The sequence below is a fragment of the Piliocolobus tephrosceles genome, chromosome 14, assembly GCF_002776525.5.
Source record: "Piliocolobus tephrosceles isolate RC106 chromosome 14, ASM277652v3, whole genome shotgun sequence".
Taxonomy (NCBI): Eukaryota; Metazoa; Chordata; class Mammalia; order Primates; family Cercopithecidae; genus Piliocolobus; species Piliocolobus tephrosceles.
Genome location: NC_045447.1, coordinates 2519432 through 2538739, shown reverse-complemented (window position 1 = coordinate 2538739; position 19308 = coordinate 2519432). Strand labels below are relative to the sequence as shown.

General features: G+C 43.7%; 1 protein-coding gene across 2 annotated transcripts in view; it reads right to left on the bottom strand.

The window, feature by feature from the left end:
* CAMSAP1 (calmodulin regulated spectrin associated protein 1) overlaps positions 1-19308 on the bottom strand; it is a 98492-nt gene that overhangs the window by 51534 nt on the left and 27650 nt on the right. The window contains exons 4-5 of one of the 2 annotated variants that reach the window (XM_023227645.3): positions 4264-4344; positions 282-423 (exon numbers count right to left, since the gene is read on the bottom strand). In XM_023227645.3, coding sequence (XP_023083413.1) covers positions 282-423; positions 4264-4344 — 223 coding nt within the window. The remainder of the gene's footprint in view (positions 1-281; positions 424-4263; positions 4345-19308) is intronic. The other variant, XM_023227646.2, reaches the window with a different exon arrangement.

Sequence of the window (19308 nt, the reverse complement as noted above, 5' to 3'; positions counted from 1 at the left end):
GCTAAGGTGATCCTCTCTCCTTAGCCTCCCGAGTAGCTGGGACCACAGGCGTGCGCCACCACACCTGGCTAATTTCAAAGTGCAGTTTTGTCATCAGATAAAATGCAGGTTAAGTATGAGCACATCATCCCCCAATTTTCTCATCTATAGGCTAACATCCCCATTTATATTAAAGATTCCATTTTCTTTCTCTCTCTTTTTTTTTTATATGTGGATTAATGTACACTATAATTTTCTTTTAAGCCTTTCGGGTCTGTTTCAGGGAAGCGTTCTCCACTCACCATCCAGTTTCATCTGCTCTGGGCAGTAATAGTGAACCACAGCTAAGAGAGCAGCACCATCACTGCCGTCTCTCATCAAATCCTCCAACAACGGGAAGTAGGGTGACTGCCTAGCAGAAAGGTGCTCTCGTCGATAGCGGACCTGCAGTTGATAAAAGGAAAACGGTCTCTGCATGTGATGTCTCTTCACTACCATATATGTTACAGGCACACTGTTAGATCGAGAATTAATATAACGCCTAACAGACAACATGGAGAACAATTGCAATCATCTAGAAAAAGTTAGAAACGTCTGGATTACGTACTTTGCCTGGAACATATATGTCAAGATCCAAGGAGCTGGGCTTCATGGCTACACTGGGTAACAGCAACTACTTGCTAGCAATACCAGAGCCAGTCTACTCTAAACTGACCTGGAAGCAGAGGCTGCCACTAGTGCAGGCACACACGGGAAAGGAGACAGAACACACACCTACACTACCGAAAGCCGACGTACTAGACACTAACGAGAAACAAGTTAAATGGTGAACATCCTGACGCTAAGAAGACCCAAGTTACTGTTACTTTTCTAAGTAATATCACTAGCCTCAGTCATTAAGAAAAACACAAAACAGCATTAATATTTAGCTCGAGAAATTTCAGAAGCCAGGTTAGACAAAATTTCTCGTAACACAACCACCACCACTCTATTAACGGCAATGAAGCATCAGGAGACGAAATCCATGCAAGGTGCTCCAGAAGACAAGTGTCTGCTCAAGGATTCTGTGTTTCTGCATTTAGAAGAAGCCAAATGTATGGCCTTCTGTGCTCCATCAAACCCTCAGATCTGCCCACGTATCTGTGTGTCAGCTTACAAGAGTACAGACACAGGCAACTGAGGGCAGGACACTCAGCCCCAGCCCCAGGGCCAAACAGCCTGCAGTACGCTCGTGTTTTCTGCATTAACGGCCACAATACAGCTTTAAAATATGGCATTTCTTGCCAACCACATTTTCTCCACAGGAGGAAAATACACGATACAAACTAGAGGAAAAAACCAGCAATCTACAATAAAAATGATTGAATTCTGAGAGTGATGCAGCTGAATCAACTTGAGGAGAAATTGTCTAAAATCAATAATTTCAAGTTGTTATGTCAGTAAGTACATCATACAGAGTAATCAATACTGATGTTTAGCAAAAAACATGTGTAACACATTCTCAAATTTAGCAATAAGGCTTATTTTATGTCAGTAAAATCCGTTTCAGCACACACTTTAACTTGTTTCTCGGAGCCCAAGCACACTCTACAAAACGTGACCCGCCTCATACTGTACCACGCGTGCAAACTCCACGGGTTCCAGCATGCAGTGCACCACAGCATGCGCCAGGCCAGGCTTCCACACAGACAGCAGACACGTGAGGGGTGGCCACGGGCATGCGGGAAAGCACATGGTTTCTTGATTAAAGATGGATGGGGTGGGCTTAAGGTCAGGTGAAACACTCCAGAACTACAAGAGTCCAGGAACTTGTATAGTTGCCTTGCAAATCAGGTGTTTTGAACCTCTAGGCTGTATAGTGTTGAGGTTAGACCTCTAAATCTGTCCGTCTTCCCCAGGCCTTTCCACACTTCTCCTCACTGACCTACTTACCGAACACTGGGGTCAGAAAGTTAGGGTTACGAACTATCTAATAAAAAAGCATTAAGGGACCTACTGCTCTTGGTAACATGTTTCTGTTTTTATAAAACTCTCATGTGAAACCTCATTTCCTGCAGGACAGATGAAGTCTGTGAGCCCTTGACTAAATCACATAAGTGCTTTGATATTTAGCTCTTCAGTCTTCCGGATTTAAAAAGTTAAAAGATCTATACTGATTTAAAATGCTTTCTTCTTCCTTCTTATCAATATATTTCAAGAGAAGCAAAATGATCTGTGAGCTCCGCAGCAGAATCTACCGCTGCTCAAAGGAGCCCTGTCTCCCAGCTCACTCCCACTGCTATCGCCTCGAGGACGGACTTCAAAGGAAAATAGGGGCCCAATAATGACACTGAAGGATGCAGGCAGTTAATGGAGTACACATAAAGCCCTCTGCAAGATCTGCATCCAAAAGTTCCCGAGAAAGGCACCACTGGCACCAAGTACTCTCCCCGGGGGCGTGGGTAACAAACTGGCTCTGCTTCCAGAATGGGCCACCAGGTGGAGCACAACTAGGGTTGGAAAACCAAATGCTATTTTCACCTTTCTTTTTATGTGAAAATTCACACTTAACTCCAGAAAGCCTGTGGCCAGGCTGACCTAACTCAGACCCTTGCCTGGGAATAAGGAAATGTCCCTTCGCCACTCCATGCAGACCAAAGCAGCAGGAACAGAGGAGAACAGAGGAATGTGACACGCTGGTGAGAGCCCCTCTCTGCAGCCCTCCAGCCCTAGTCCACCAGGTGCATCACCCGCATACCTGGACCACCCAGCTGATGGCTCCTAACAGATGTCATGTTAAATACCACAGTCAGGCAAGGTAACATCAGAAATAACAAAATATAAAGAGTAACTTGGGCAACTAGACCACTTCTCATTCTCTCTCTATCTATCACAAAAGAGAATGCCCTCTCATTACATGCACGTTGATCACTTAAAGAAGTAACTAGGAAACTGGGCGAAATGTAACTTAGAGTTCCAAAGTGCCATATTACAAGGCCTATTCGGCTCAGAATCAGGCCAATTCTTGTACTACATAAATAACTCCAAGGTGGGACATTTAAACAACAACAACAACATAAAAAAAAAAACAGTTTCGGGTGCGAGCAATTTTTAATGGAAGCAAGTGATTGCGACAGGATGGCTCTGTAGATGGCAGCTGGAGGCTCGGGGTTCACTTACAGGCACTAACTTCCAATACCACTTGGAGGGAGACTGCTCAGGAAGCGAGAGAAGGAAGGCAGGAGAGGAGTATCAGCAGAGCAGGTCCACGTGTGGATGAGGTAACACACACTTCCCCACGGCGTTTACACGACAGAGGCAGGAGGGCCTCTGATAAGCAAAGTCTTCCCAGTGTGCGTGGCCATAGGCATGTTGTGTTAGCAGATGATTAAAGTGGAAGATCACGAGTCACCTCCACAACACTACTCTTTGCAGTAGCAAAGAATACTTCGGAAACTTGGTATGGGCTGGGTACCAAAAGGCAAGAAGTCAGCTCTGACGCGGGAAGGGTCTAGTGCTTAGTCTGTACCCATGTGTTAAACATGACCATCTGAGGAACAGGGAGGAAGCTCAATGCTTAAGATCCAGATGAGAGAGGCATACCGGGCGGCCTGACTCACCTGCCCACCCAGCTAACAAATGCATGGCCAGGGGCCGGTGCCACTGGACGGGGAAAAAGGAACAGTGGAAGGCGGTACACTGCCCTCCAAAGGCGAGACCTTATAGATGGTCAGGCTGCATCTTGTGTGCACTGAACTGAGTGAATTCAGTCACACATGTGCTTGCAAAAGATAAAATAATGTCAGAGGAAGAAAAAGGCTAATGGCTGGAAGGTGCAGCCCAGCCATCATGCCACTTCAGCAGGCATGTAGGGTTCATCCAGGAGAATGATGGCACAGGCACACAGGTACGCCACCAGCTACGCTGCACCTCATGGGCCATTCAAGTACTTTTCGAGGGCATCTTTAGCAATAGGCGACTTTCCCCTTGTTTGTTGACTTGTGGAAGCTAGCGCCCAGGTGGGCCCTACGTCCCTCACTCAAGGTTCCCAATTCCCCCAAATACCCTCACCCACCATAAAGTGCAATACAAAACACCCCTTCCCAGGGAGAGATGGGACAGGCTGCCGTGGTCACATCTCACTGAGGTGTGGAGAATCAGCCCACCAGGTGAATCCAAGAGACTAGCTGCTTCTTTGGTGAGTAAAAATAGAGAATAAGCAAATGATGGGAACTAACAGAATTCTTTAAGATTGGGAGCAACATTAACTTAGTGCATTCCAGAGAAACTAAATTCACCCTTTACCTTTTGATGAGCTGGACTCTCCAATAACTGCTGTTTTAATTTCACTTCTTTCTCTGTTATCTCTCTCATTTTAAGATTTACCTAAAGTAGAAGAGAAATGCATTAAAGAGGTAACTGCTGTCCCGCACAACTGTATCTCCACAATTATCCCCCAGAGACCCCACTTCACCTGATTTACCTCTGACTCCTAGACATGGGCATTGTTCAGGCCAATTACACAGATACAGAAGTACATGGATTCCCTGTGATCCACAACAAGGTCTGCCTGCTACCACCAGGAAACCACCTGCCCCGACCCCCACCCCGACGCCAGCGCAGTGCTCCCCCTTCACTGCGGGACAGAGTCACTGCATCCTGGCAGTGGTCACTCACCGAACAACTACTGTCAAACAGCTAAGCTTCTCCAACACAAACAGCAAATGCCACTTACAAAACAGTCTGGTGGAGACATCTCACTGAAGAGCCTAACTTGTCATAGGATGACCAGGTCACACATCCCAGACCATGCAAAAACCATACCAAATCAAATCTAATTATAAAAGTTTAACTACAAACCCCTTAAAAATTACTTCAACTTCTTAGAAATTTAAGTATTCTCTCCTATAATTCCTAACTCAATATCAAAATTGCAATTATGAAATATGGAAAAAACACTCAGCAGTGCTTAAAGGGATGAGGTAAAAGCCATGATCAGACGAAAAGGCACAGAGCTGAATGCTTCGTCATCAAACAACACAGACAAGGGAGTCCACCATGCACATCAAATCAGGAGAACGAAAAGTGTCTTTAAAACTAAAAAAAAAGACAAAAAAATCAATATAGATAATGTAAAATTCAATCAATGAGAAAGTAGAAGAAAGGATATTTAAATCCACAACTAAGTTTTGTATGCATGATTGAAAGAGTCCTTCGCAAAGGACGAGTGTGGCTGCTCACACGTATAATCTCAGCTATTCGGAAGGCTGAGGCACGAGGATCATCTGAGCCCAAAAACTGGAGGCCAGCCTGGGCAACACAGCAAGACCCTGTCTCTCTTTAAACAAAAAAAAAAAAGCCTTTGGAAAATCTAATCAAGAAAATGAATGAAAATACCAATACATAACATGAAACAAATAGTCATATTTTTGGAGGAAAGTCAAAGCCACTAAAAAAGTACCATGTAAAAACACATCCTTCTTAAAATGTAAATTAATTTGAAATTTTTAATGAAACTAATATTTCAAAGGAAAATATAATTATACATTACCAAAAAATCAAGAAGACTAAACATAGTAAATCAAACATTTGCTTGTAACTCTGATCCCTGTAAAAACAACACAGAAAAGAAAATTTAAAAGCTGAAAATCCACAGGACAAAGAAGGAAAGAGGGGAACCCTGTAAGTAAGGGAAAGCTACACAGAGCAGAGTCAGTGCAGTCCCAGTGCTGGGGAAGAGATGCCAGGCAGGGGCCCTGCAAACACCCCCAAGATGCCTCCCATCCTCAGACCAGAGACAAGGCTGCAGACAAGACAACGGTTGAAAGTCAGTGTCTAAAAAAGTTGGAGCAAGAACTGTCAGCCCAGTCCCACCTCATCTCACAAAGTAACCCCAGCAGCACGACAGAATGGAGCCATATGTTCACCTGAAGGAAAATTCAGACAACCTAAAATTTTATATCCAGCCATATCTTTGGAAAATGAAAGCAAAATAATGTCTTTTTCAGAAAGAAAAAGCTGAGAGAATTCAGTAGAACTGCCTGTAAAAAAAAATGCTAAAAGAAGTTGTTTGGGCTGAAGGAAACAATAGAGATGGAAAACAGTTTTATTAAACCTCTACCTTATAGTACAACTTATTTTGTATTCCATGACCACGTGGTCAGCAGGCACAAAGCACCTCTCCTGTGGACCAAATGACAACAGTGACCTCGCGACATGCATCTGTGCACCTGACTTGAGCTACAAGCTGAGCCACTAACAAACCAGTTATTCACATTTGCAAACGTGTTAAGACATCATCTAAAAACCAAAGAAGTGTTTGTTTTTTTTTAAATGAATGTCTGTCACTAAAGGAAAACTACTTGTTTCCAGTAATAAAATACGAATTTCAGAAAAAAATTAAATTTTGGAAAACTTGTTTCTGCCACCAAAAGCTAGATAGCTTCCTAATACATAAAGGCTTTTCTGATGAGATTGGCGATTTTCTTTTTTTTTTTTTTTTTTGAGAGAGTGTCTCGCTCTGTTGCCCAGGCTGGAGTGCAGTGGCACGATCTCGGCTCACTGCAAGCTCCGCCTCCTGGGTTCACACATGAGGCAGGGTTCTCCTGCCTCAGCCTCCCGAGTAGCTGGGACTACAGGTGCCGGCTACCATGCCCGGCTAATTTTTTGTGTTTTTAGTAGAGATGGGGTTTCACCGTGTTAGCCAGAATGTTCTCCATCTCCTGACCTCGTGATCCACCTGCCCTGGCCTCCCGAAGTGCTGGGATTACAGGCATGAGCCACCACGCCCAGCCGAGATTGGCAATATTAATGAATATAAGTTTTGATACTGTAACATGAAATGTGACAACATTTGGAAGATCTACATAACTCAGTGAAACAATTTTCCAAATGACCAAAGCATGAAGGTGCAAAATCCTGGGTGGGTAAAAAGTCCAGGAAGAATGCAGGAACCAGAAATGGTTACTATAGCAATAATAGAGTATAAAAAACTCACTGATCTAGGCCGGGCGCGGTGGCTCAAGCCTGTAATCCCAGCACTTTGGGAGGCCGAGACGGGCGGATCACAAGGTCAGGAGATCGAGACCATCCTGGCTAACATGGTGAAACCCCGTCTCTACTAAAAAATACAAAAAACTAGCCGGGCGACGTGGCGGTCGCCTGTAGTCCCAGCTACTCGGGAGGCTGAGGCAGGAGAATGGCCTAAACCCAGGAGGCGGGGCTTGCAGTGAGCTGAGATCCGGCCACTGCACTCCAGCCTGGGCGACAGAGCGAGACTCCGTCTCAAAAAAAAAAAAAAAAAACTCACTGATCTAGTACCCAGAATCTACAAAAGAACAATGCAATAATAAAAAGGCAATCCAATTTTTAAATAGGCAAAGGGTATGAATTCCTCCAAAGAAGATATACAGCCAGGCACCGTGGCTCACACTTGTAATCCCAGTACTTGGGGAGGCCAAAGCAGGTGGATCTCTCAAGCTCAGGAGTTCGAGACCAGCCTGGGCAACATGACGAAACCCTGTCTCTACAAAAAATACAAAAATTAGGCGTGGCGGCCCACACCTGTAATCCTAGCTATTGAGAGGCTGAGGCAGGGGAATTGCTTGAGCCTAGGAGGCAGAGGTTGCAGGGAGCCGAGATTGCACCACTGCACTCCAGCCTGGGCGAAAGAGTGAGACTCCGTCTCAAAAAAAAAAAAGCCAGAAAATAACAAATGTTAGCAAGGATGGGGAAAACTAGAATCCTCAGATGCAGCTAGTGGGAATGTAAAATGGCACAGCTGCTGTGGAAGACAGTCTGGAAGTTCCTCAAAAAGCTAAACACAGGCCGGGCGCGGTGGCTCAAGCCTGTAATCCCAGCACTTTGGGAGGCCGAGACGGAGGCGGATCACAAGGTCAGGAGATCGAGACCATCCTGGCTAACACGGTGAAACCCCGTCTCTACTAAAAATACAAAAACTAGCTGGGCGAGGTGGTGGGCGCCTGTAGTCTCAGCTACTCGGGAGGCTGAGGCAGGAGAATGGAGTAAACCCGGGAGGCGGAGCTTGCAGTGAGCTGAGATCTGGCCACTGCACTCCAGTCCGGGCGACAGAGCAAGACTCAGCCTCAAAAAAAAAAAAGCTAAACACAGAATGAATACATGACCCAGCAATTCCACCCCACGTATATATCCAAGAGAAATGAAAACACATATTCACATGGGAAACTTGTACATGAAAGCAGTATTATTTACAACAGCCAAAATGCAGAAACACCACAAATGCCCATCAATTGATAAATGAATAAACAAAATAAGGTGTAAGCACACAGTGGAGTATTATTCAGGCATGAAAAGGAATGAAACACTGACACCCGCGACAACACGGATGAACCCTGGAAACATGCTCCGTGAAAGAAGCCAGGCACAGAAGATCACAGACTATAGGATTTCAATCATAAAAACTGTCCAGACTGAGCAAACCCGTGGATGCGGAGCAGACTGGGGGCTGCCAGGGGCTGAGGAGGGAATGAGGTCTGGCTGCTAATAGGTACAGAGAGTTTTTCGGGAGTGATAAAAATGCTCTGGAATTAGCCAGCGATTATGACTATATAGCTGACAGGGTGTGGCTCTGTGTCCCCACCCAAATCTTATCTCAAACTGTAATCCCCATAATTCCCACATGTTGAGGGAGGGACGAGGTGAGAGGTGACTCGATCATGGGGAGGTTTTCCCCATGCTGTTCTTGTGATAGTGAGTGAGCTCTCATAAGATCCTACGGTTTTATAAGGCAGTTTTCCCCACTCTTGCTTGCTCTCTCACACCTGCCACCATGTAAGACGTGCCTCTTCCCCTTCCGCCATGATTGTAAGTTTCCTGAGGCCTCCCCAGCCATGTGGAACTGAGTCAATTAAACCTCTTTTCTTTATAAATTACCCAGTCTTGGACAGTTCTTTAGGCAGTGTGAAAACAGATTAATACAACATCCTTATGAATATATTAAAAACCACTGACTAAGCCAGGCACAATGGCTCACACCTGTCATCCCAGCACTTTCGGAGCCCGAGGCAGGCGGATCACTTGAGGCCAGGATATCAAGACAAGCCTGGCCAACATGGCAAAACCTTGCCTCTACAAAAAATAAAAAAATTACCCAGGCACAGTACCACACACCTGTAATCTCAGTTACTCGGGAGGCTAAGGGAGGAGAATCCCTTGAACCCAGGAGGCAGAAGTGACAGTGAGCCAAGATCACACCACGGCACTCCAGCCTAGGTGACAGAGCCAGAGTCTCTCTCTCTCTCTCTCTCAAAAAAACAAAACAAAACCAAAAAAATCCACTGACTAGTACACTTTAACAATAGTGAAGTTTATGGCATGGGAGTTATATCTCAATTTTTTAAAAACGTTAATTGATGATAGTTTCAAATTCCACATAATAATTAATCTTTGAGAAACTATTGTTTGTCAAGTTTTGGTGTAACAGCAAAAACAGATTTGCATACTTCTCAGAAAAGACTGTGAAAATACTATCCCCTCTTCCAATTATATATCTACATGAAGCCAGATTTTGTTCATGAACTTCAATAAAAACAACATATTGTAACAGATTAAATGCAAAAGCAGATAGGAGAATCAGCTATCTTCTCGCAAGCCAGATAGTAAAACACTTGCAAAACTGTAAAATACTGCCATCTTCTTTATTTATTTCCTTAATTTATTTTGAGATGGCGGTCTCACCCTGTCACCCCAGCTGAAGTGCAGTGGCACGATCATGGCTCATTGCAGCCTCAATCTCCCTGGCTCAAGCAATCCTCCTGCTTCGGTCTCCCAAGTAGCTGGGACTACAGGTACACACCATCATGCCCGGTTAATTTTAATAATTTTTGTAGATGGGGTCTCACCGCGTTGTTAGGGATGGTCTTGAACTCCTCCTGCTCCCACCTCAGCCTACCAAAGTGCTGAAATTCCAGATGTGAGTCACACACAGCCCCTTCTAATTTGTTTTGAAAAATAGTTATTTTTCACTAAAACATTATTAGTATTAATATGAAACCAACTTACTGTTATTTTTAAATAAGTATTTTTAAATTTTCTGATTTTTAACTTCTAGTATGGCAAACACTGACAGATTAAAATTTTCTTTACAAGTTCAGCAAGATGCACTAGCTCACACCTGCAATCCCAGAACTTTGGGAGACCAAGGCAGGAAGCTCGCTGGAGGTCAGGTGTTTGAGAACAGCCTGGGCAACACAGCAAGGCCCCATCTCTATCAAAAAAAAAAAAAAAAATGTAAGTTATCTGAGGTCCACCGCAATTTAAGAGTATAAAGAGGTCCTGGCCAGGCGCGGTGGCTGACGCCTGTAATCCCAGCACTTTAGGAGACCAAGGTGGGCAGATCACCTGAGGTCGAAGTTCGAGACCAGCCTGACCAACATAGAGAAACTCCATCTACTAAAAATACAAAACTAGCCGGGCACAGTGGCAGGCACCTGTAATCCCAGCTACTTCAGAGGCTGGCAGGAGAACTGCCTGAACCCAGGAGGGGGCGGTTGCAGTGAATCGAGATTGCGCCATTGCACTCCAACCTGGGTAACAAGAGCGAAACTCCATCTCAAAAAAGAAAAAAGAAAAAGAAAAAGAAAAAAGAAAAGGTCCCAAGACCAAAATGTGTGAAACTCTTGATGTATGCAAAGGAATTAAGAACAAGAAGAATGGAAATCACGTGGATAAATATTAATGACTTTTGTTCTCAATTTTTAAATACTTTAAAAGACAAAAAGAAAGCCAAAACAGCGCAGCTGGGGTTGCAGCAAAATGAATAACAACAGTGACACAAAGGTCAGCAAGGAAAAGACGCATCTTCTGCTATTTGTGCAGTGGCATCACTTTGACTTGCAGGCAGCCTGCGATGGTCTAAAGATGCAGACAGGAACCCTAAAGCAACCCCTACAAAATACTGGAGGATAAAAGGGAGTACTAAAAAAAATCCAAAATAAGCCTTAAAAGAGGAAAGAAAAAGAAAAGAGATAAACAGAAACAGAGCAGATGGTAAAACCAAGCCTTATGGATAGTCACATCAAATGCAATTGGTCTAAACACTCAAAGAGATTAAAAGATGAATAAAAAAAGCAAGAGCAACTATACAGCATCTACAAAAAATTCACTTTAAAGAGAAAGACAACAAGAGGTTAAAAGTGAAAGGAATGAAACACACCGAGCAGCCACTATTCACAAGCACTCTTGAATCCACATCCACATTAAATGAAGTAGACTTTTGGGACAAGTATTACCACCAGTGATAAAAAGCGACATCTCATGATGACAAAAGGGTTAATTCATCAACTAATATCAAAAACATGAATATGTGTAAACATAACAGACTTTGAAAACACACAAAGCAAAAACTGACAGAACCAAACGGCGGGTTACGAGCGCACAGCTCAGGACCTTCCACCCTCCTCTCAGATTGACCTACTAATAGGACCAAAAACAGGAAAATGGTGGAGACACAAACACCACCACCAACCAATCTGCACTGATACTGAAGACACACTACCTTTAAACAGCAGAATATTCTTTTCAAATGCATATTAAACATTCTGCAATGGAAGGCACGTGGCGGACCCTAAGTCCCAATAAACTTAAAAGGTTGAAAATCACACAGACTATTTTCCCTGACAACAGAATTAAACCAGAAATCACAACACAAAAAGCTATCTAGAACCTCTCTTTAAGTATCTGGAAGTTAAATATCCGACTTCTAGATAACCCAGTGATAAAACAAGAACCCACAGGGGAAACAAAATATTTTAAAGAGAATGATGAAAGACATGGCCTATAAAAATATATAACGCACAGCTGAAGTGCTGCTTAGAGAGGAATCAACAGCTTTAAATACCTGTCTTAAAAATGAAAAATGGCTTCAATAACTAATTCCCCCCTTAAAAAATTAGACAAGGAGAACAAATTAAACCCAGAATAGAAAATAATAATAAAGGTAAAAGGAAATTAAGTATTAAATAGAGAAAATAAAAACTAAAAGCAGATTTTTAGAAGATTAGTAAACTTGATAAATCGGACTAATCAAGGTAAATAAAAATAAAAGAAATTGCCAACCTCAGGAAACAAACAGGACTCTGTCACTAGAGATCGCAAGTATATTAAAAGGAAAATAAAGAAATATAAACCTTATGCCAATGAATTCAACTACTTAAATAAAACTGACAAACCCCTTGAAAGTCACAAATTACCAAAGCTGGCACAATGCTAAATAGAAAATCTATTATCATATGTATATTAAAGAAACTAAATTCATAATTAAAATCTTCTAAGAAAACTCCACTTCCAGATTGCTTTACCAGTGAATTTAATATTTAATTTCCTTTTACCTTATTAATACTTCCCAACTCTCTTTTTTAGCCCAACATTACCCTGACACCAAAACAAGAGAAATACATCATGAGAAAAAAAACTACAGACCAATATCTGCCAAGAACATTGACACAAAAATCATCAACAATATATTAGCAAATAGAATCCATCAATAAACACAACCAATTTGTATCTGTCCTGGGGATGGAAGGGCTGGTTCAACATCTGAAAATCAATTAATGTAAATCATTATATCAACACACTAAAAATGAAAAGCCATATAATCATCTCAATAAATACACAAAAGGCATCTGACAAAATTCAATATGTATTCGTGAAAAAAATACCCTAAGCAAACTCAAAATAGAAGGGAACTCCTGGCCAAGCGTCAGAGGCCGAGGTGGGCGGATCCTTTGAGCTCAGGAGTTCAAGATCAGCCTGGGTAACATGGCAAAAATCCCCTCTACAAAAACTGTTTTAAAACTTAGCCAGGCATGGTGGTGTGTGCCTATAGTCCCAGCTATTCAGGAGGCTGAGGCAGAAGGATTGCTTGAGCTCAGAAGGATGAGGCTACAGTGAGCTATGATCGTACCACTGTACTCCAGCCTGGGCCACAGGGTGAGACCATGTCTCAAAAAAAAGGGGGGGGGGGGGGCACAGGGGCAGGGAACTCCTAATAAAGGGCATCTATGAAAAAAATTACAACCAACATTCATCATTTCAATGGTTAATACAGTAAATCTTTATTCCCTAAGATTAAGTACAAACAAAAATGTCTTCTTTCACCAATTCTATTCAACATTCTATCTGAGGTACTAAACAGTACAATAAGGAAAAAAAATCCTTTATAATTAAAAAAGAGCATACACCTTAAATAGCAATACAAATGACTTTATACACAGACAACATGATCATGTACGTAGAAAATCTTTTTTTTTTTTTGAGCCGGAGTCTGGCTCTGTCGCCCAGGCTGGAGTGCAGTGGCCGGATCTCAGCTCATTGCAAGCTCCGCCTCCCAGGTTCACGCCATTCTCCTGCCTCAGCCTCCCGAGTGGCTGGGACTACAGGCGCCCGCCACCTCACCCGGCTAGATTTTTGTATTTTTTAGTAGAGACGGGGTTTCACCGTGTTAGCCAGGATGGTCTCGATCTCCTGACCTCGTGATCCGCCTGTCTCGGCCTCCCAAAGTGCTGGGATTACAGGCTTGAGCCACCGCGCCCGGCCCATAGAAAATCTTAAGGAATTTTCTCAATGCCACTAGAACAAATAAGTTGAGCAAGGTCACAAAATATAAAGTCAATGTACAAATTATTAATTACATTTCTACAGACTAGTAACAAACAACTGGAAAATGAAATTAGGAGAACACCATTTATAACAGAATCCAAAACACAAAAGAGAATACAATTAAACTATACACAAAACGTTACCCTGAAAAACCATGAAACATGGCTGAGAGAAGCTGTGAAGCTGTCAAGTCTACACAAAACGAGAGATACAAGCATGTCTGTGGGGACCTAGAATAGTAAAAACTTTTTTTTTTTCCCTGAGACGGAGTTTCACTCTTGTCGCCCAGGCTGGAGTGCAGTGGCATGATCTCGGCTCACTGCAACCTCTGCTTCCCAGGTTCAAGAGATTGTCCTGTCTCAACCTCCCAGGCAGCTGGGATTACAGGCATGCGCCACCATGACTGGCTAGTTTTTTGTATTTTAAGCAGAGATGGGGTTTTACCATGTTAGGCAGGCTGATCTTGAACTCCTGACCTCAAGTGACCCACCCACCTCAGCCCCCCAAAGCGCTGAGATTACAGGTGTAAGCCACCACGCCCAGCCAAAAACAATTATGTTTTAATACAAAGGATATGGCTGGAAGACTTAACATTGTCCAATTACAAGTATTCCTATAAACCAGACACAAACATCAGCGGAACAGAACAGAATCCACAAACAGACTCACATATATGTGGTTTACTGATTTTCAACAAAGCTGTCAAAGTAATTCAATAAGGAAAGAAAAATCTCTTCCATAAATGGTTTCAGAATTGCTATCTATATAAAGAAAAAAATGAATCTCACCCCTTCCCTCACATCATTCATAAAAATGAACTCAAAATGGGTCACAGAGGCAAACGTAAGAGCTAAAACAATAAAACTTCTAGAAGAAAACATAGGAGAAACTCCCCACAACCTTGAAGTTGGTCAAGATTTCTTCTCTAAGACACAAAAGGACAAACCATAAAAGGAAATATTAATATATCAGGCTACAAAGAAAACTTTAAAAGCCTTTGCTTGTTTTTTGAAACACAGTCTTGCTCTGTCATCCAGACTAGAGTGCAGTGGCATGATCTCAGCTCACTGCAACCTTCACCTCCCTGGTTCAAGGGATTCTCCTGCCTCAGTCTCCCGAGTAGTTGGGATTACAGGTGCCTGCCATCATGCCTGACTAATTTTTGCATTTTTAGTAGAGACAGGGTTTCACCACTTTTGGCCAAGCTGGTCTTGAACTCCTGACCTCAGGCAATCTGCCCGCCTCAGCCTCCTAAAGTGCTGTGATTACAGGTGTGAGCCACCACACCCAGCCAACCTTTGCTTTTTAACAGACACTGTTAAGAAAACAAAAAGGTGGCCAGCCTGGGAGAAGATCTTCACGATACACACATCTGACAAGGCACTTGATTCTCAATATATACATTTCTAAAAACCTGCAACTTGATAAGACAACCCAGTTAAAAACTGGGCAAAATATTTGAAAAAGCACCTCACAAAAGAATGGAAACAAGCATCTTTACCCATTAGGAAAACACAAATTAAAACGACAATGAGAGACAGTTACACATCCACTCAAAGGGCTAAAGAGAAAAGACGGACGATAACAAGTGTAGAGCAACTGGAATTCTATCTTGCTAGTGAGAGTTCTAAATGCTACAATCATTGGAAAACATTTTGGCCATTTATTCTGAAGATTGAACTTACACATACTTACATTAAGTTATATATACTTATCACATGACCCAGCGATTCTACTCCTAAATTTTTACTTAAAGAAATAAAAATATGGCTGGGCCCAGTAGCTGACACCTGTAATCCCAGCACTTTGGGAGGCTAAGATGGGTGGATCATCTGAGGTCAGGAGTTCAAGACTAGCCTGGCCAACATGGTGAAACCCCGTCCCTACTAAAAATACAAAAATTAGCCAGGTGTGGTGGTGGGCAACTGTAATCTCAGCTACTCGGAGGCTGAGGCAAGAGAATTGCTTGAATCCAGGAGGCGAAGGGTGTAGTGAGCCGAGACCTCGCCACTGACCCTCTAGCCTGGGTGGCAGAGTGAGACTACGTCTAAAAAGAAAAAGAGAGAGAAATAAAAATATATATGCACACAAAGACTTGCACACAAACGTCCCTAGTAGCTTTATTCAAAATCGGCAAAAACCGGAAACAACCCAAGTGTCCGTCAACAGGTGGACGGGTAAACGAACCAGGGTATGCACACGATGGAACTCCACCAAGCTCCAACAGAACTTCTGACAGATGCAGCGCCACGGGCCAGTCTCAGAAACACTTGGTTCGCTGGAAGAAGTCAAACACAAGAAGAGCACGTGCCACACAATTTCACTTTTATCAAAACCAATCCACAGTGAAGAAGGCAGACGAGGAGTTACCTGCACTGGGGTAGAGGATTAACTGCAAAGGACCATGGAAGAGCTAGTTGAGGGTGATGGAAACATTACCTTGATTGTGGCGAATGCTAAACAAATGACTGCTTATCAAACCTCAAGGAAACAGATCCACTGACTTCATATGACATACATCTCAGTAGACCTGTCTTAAAAAAAAAAAAAAAAGACAAAAAGAGGCCAGGAGTGGTGGCTCACACCTGTAATCCCACTATTTTGGGAGGCCAAGGCAGGAGAATTGCTTGAGCCCAGTAGTTCAAAACTAGCCTGGGCAATATAGTGAGACCACGTCTCTAAAAAAAAAAAAAAAAAAAAAAAAAAAAAAAAAAATTTAACCAGCCAGGCACTGTGGTGCATGCCTGTAATCCCAGCTACTCAGAAGGCTGGGGTGGGAGAATTGCTTGAGCCTGGGAGGTCAGGCTGCAGTGAGCCGCAATGGCACAACTACACTCCAGCCCGGGCCACAGAACGAGACTGTCTCCAAAAAAAAAGAGAGAGAGAGAGAGAAAGAGACAACAATAAAAAATAAAAAGAGCCCCTGCAAGGTGGTTCATGGTGAAACTTCAGAGCACTCAGGAAGGAGGAGAACCTCAGTGAGGTCATCCGGGTCACACACAGGACAGGGAACCCACATGGTAGCGGATTCCTCAGCCTGGAAGACAGAAGACATTTGGGCAACCCCCTCAAGCTGGGGAAAGCGCTTCCATCTAGTTACACAATCACCAAGGAAAGGTGGAGGAAGGCTCCTTCAGAAGCTCTCTCAGAAATGGTCACGGAAATGCACAGCATCAGCCTTTCCTCAGACGGCAGGAAGGCTCCTGCGCCCAGGGTAGGGACCCCGGCCAGGAGGAGGCGGGTGAGCGGCCTGGAGCAGAGGTGAAGGCAGGAAAGTTCAGGATGGCAGACACGCGGGTGGCCAGAGCAGAAACCATGCAGGCAGGGGCAGGACACAGTCCCAGAGGATGCCACAGAAACTCAGAACGTGGCCATTCCCCCACAGCTGCTGCAGAGGACGACACAGAGCCAAACCCAAGGAGGGAGTGACCCAGGTGTAGGTGTGAGAAGCTGAAACCTGCACTCAAATGCAGCCGTGCACAGCAGGCATCTTGGAAACATGGTACCTATGCCTAAAAGGAATTCAGACCTTATGCATCAAAGAATTGATGCTGGAGAAAAAACTCACCCTTATGGAAATCATACCAACCACCCCAAGCTTATTAAACATGCAGCAATTTCCAGTGGGGAGAAAACCCACCTGGACAGTGTAAGCTTTGGGGCACAGCTTGAAGCCAGTGAAGCATCTGAGAACCCATACTGGAGAGTGCCTAGGAACACAGTGCGGGTGAGAGAGGCTGCTCGGGGAACTGGCGCTTCCTACACAACTGGGCATTCACACTGCAAAAGGTGCTTTGGAAGCATTCAGCCGGCATCGCATCCTGCATTGAGGACTCACACCCGGGAGAAAGTCACATAAGGAGAAACCACTAACGTAAGGAACTTAAATTCATATGGAAATGCCAAGAAAACAGTAAAACATGGAAAACACTGAATACAAATGTAACTAATGCATGAGAAAAAAGAAAAGGTCATGAAAACTAAAGCAAATAATTAACTCCAGGAAAAACAAAGCATAATACAAGGAAAGGCACATGAGCTGTGAAAATGGTGCCTGACCACAGGAACATCAAGTCTGACCATGAATGTGTCCAAAGCTGTCAGTGCAACCCCAGGGGAATGAGGAGGAGGGTAGTGGAGGGCCACTGTAACCGCTGTTTGTCACAATCCGACCTCAGTAGATCATGTGCACAAATGAGGAGTCAGGAGCCGGAAATACAATGTATTTCTTTAAAATACAGAGGTAGAAACAGTAGAAACGAGAATAGCATGGAAGGAAAATGATGCCTCTGGGTTACAAGGAGACTACCTTCTATTTATCTGCCAAGTCCACAGAAACACAGAGGCCAGCAACAGCCTGAAAAGTCACTTATAAATGCACAGCAAATATGAAAAACGTGACCAAGCAAAGGAAAAAGAAGCATACCCTCCTGCCCAAAGAAATACGAGCAAAATAACAAACAAGTGAGTCACCAGAGAGGTAGGGTAAAGAGTCAGACAGATGCTCTATTTTCTAAACTGCAACTTTACCCAGAATTAAGTTTTTCTACGTCTTTACCATAGAAAAAGACACTATTTTTCACCTCTCAAATGGGCAGGTAATTTTTAGTAATGTCCAAGATATGGGAAGACACGGGAAAAGACACCTACACAAACTAATAGAAAGGAAAATGTCACAATCTTTAGGATCAGATTTGGCCAAAAAAAAAAAAACAAGCAAACAAAACAGAAGTCCTTAAATATGAACAACCATTCCCCTCACAGGAACATGGCCTGAGGGAAATCATCGTGACCGGACAGAGACTACTGCACAGACGGAGAAGGGACAACTTGACCTCCAGCAACACTGAGATCACAGAAGGGCCACAGGGGAGTCACTGGAACAGCTGGCATCAAGTATCTGGCCAATGGGCACAGTACCGCACCAAGTAGAAACGTGGCTCACGACAGAATGCACGGTAAGCTCCCCACTGGGTTGCAGGCCTATATAACACACACAAGGCCGGGCGCGGTGGCTCAAGCCTGTAATCCCAGCACCTTGGGAGGCCGAGACGGGTGGATCACGAGGTCAGGAGATCGAGACCATCCTGGTCTACACGGTGAAACCCCGTCTCTACTAAAAAAAACAATACAAAAAACTAGCCAGGCGAGATGGCGGGCGCCTGTAGTCCCAGCTACTCGGGAGGCTGAGGCAGGAGAATGGCGTGAACCCGGGAGGCGGAGCTTGCAGTGAGCCGAGATCACGCCACTGCACTCCAGCCTGGGCGACACAGCGAGACTCCGTCACAAAAAAAAAAAAAAAAAACACATACAAAAAAAGAAAAACTACCAGAATTTTTACCAAAATGTTAACCATTTGCATAGGTGATAAGATTATGGGTAATTTACATTTTATTCTTTTTGTGCATACATAGTTTCTATATTTTCTATAACTATGTCATTTCTAATATGAGGAAAAAATCAATAAAAGATATTAAAGAAAAGCTAAAATTTGATTTTTGATCACAGGAAGCTTCCGCTAGGATACAGGAGCGTCCCCAAAGCTCAGGCTCCTCTGGAAATGTGAACTAGTCCTGAGCACCATTTTTCACAGAATTCTTGCAAGCACTTCCCACACGCACGCTGTCAGGTGAGAGCCAGGGATGAGTAAGACATGGCGCTCGCCACCAAGAGGCGTCCTCATGGGCAGAGGCAGAGTGGGGCAGAGATGGT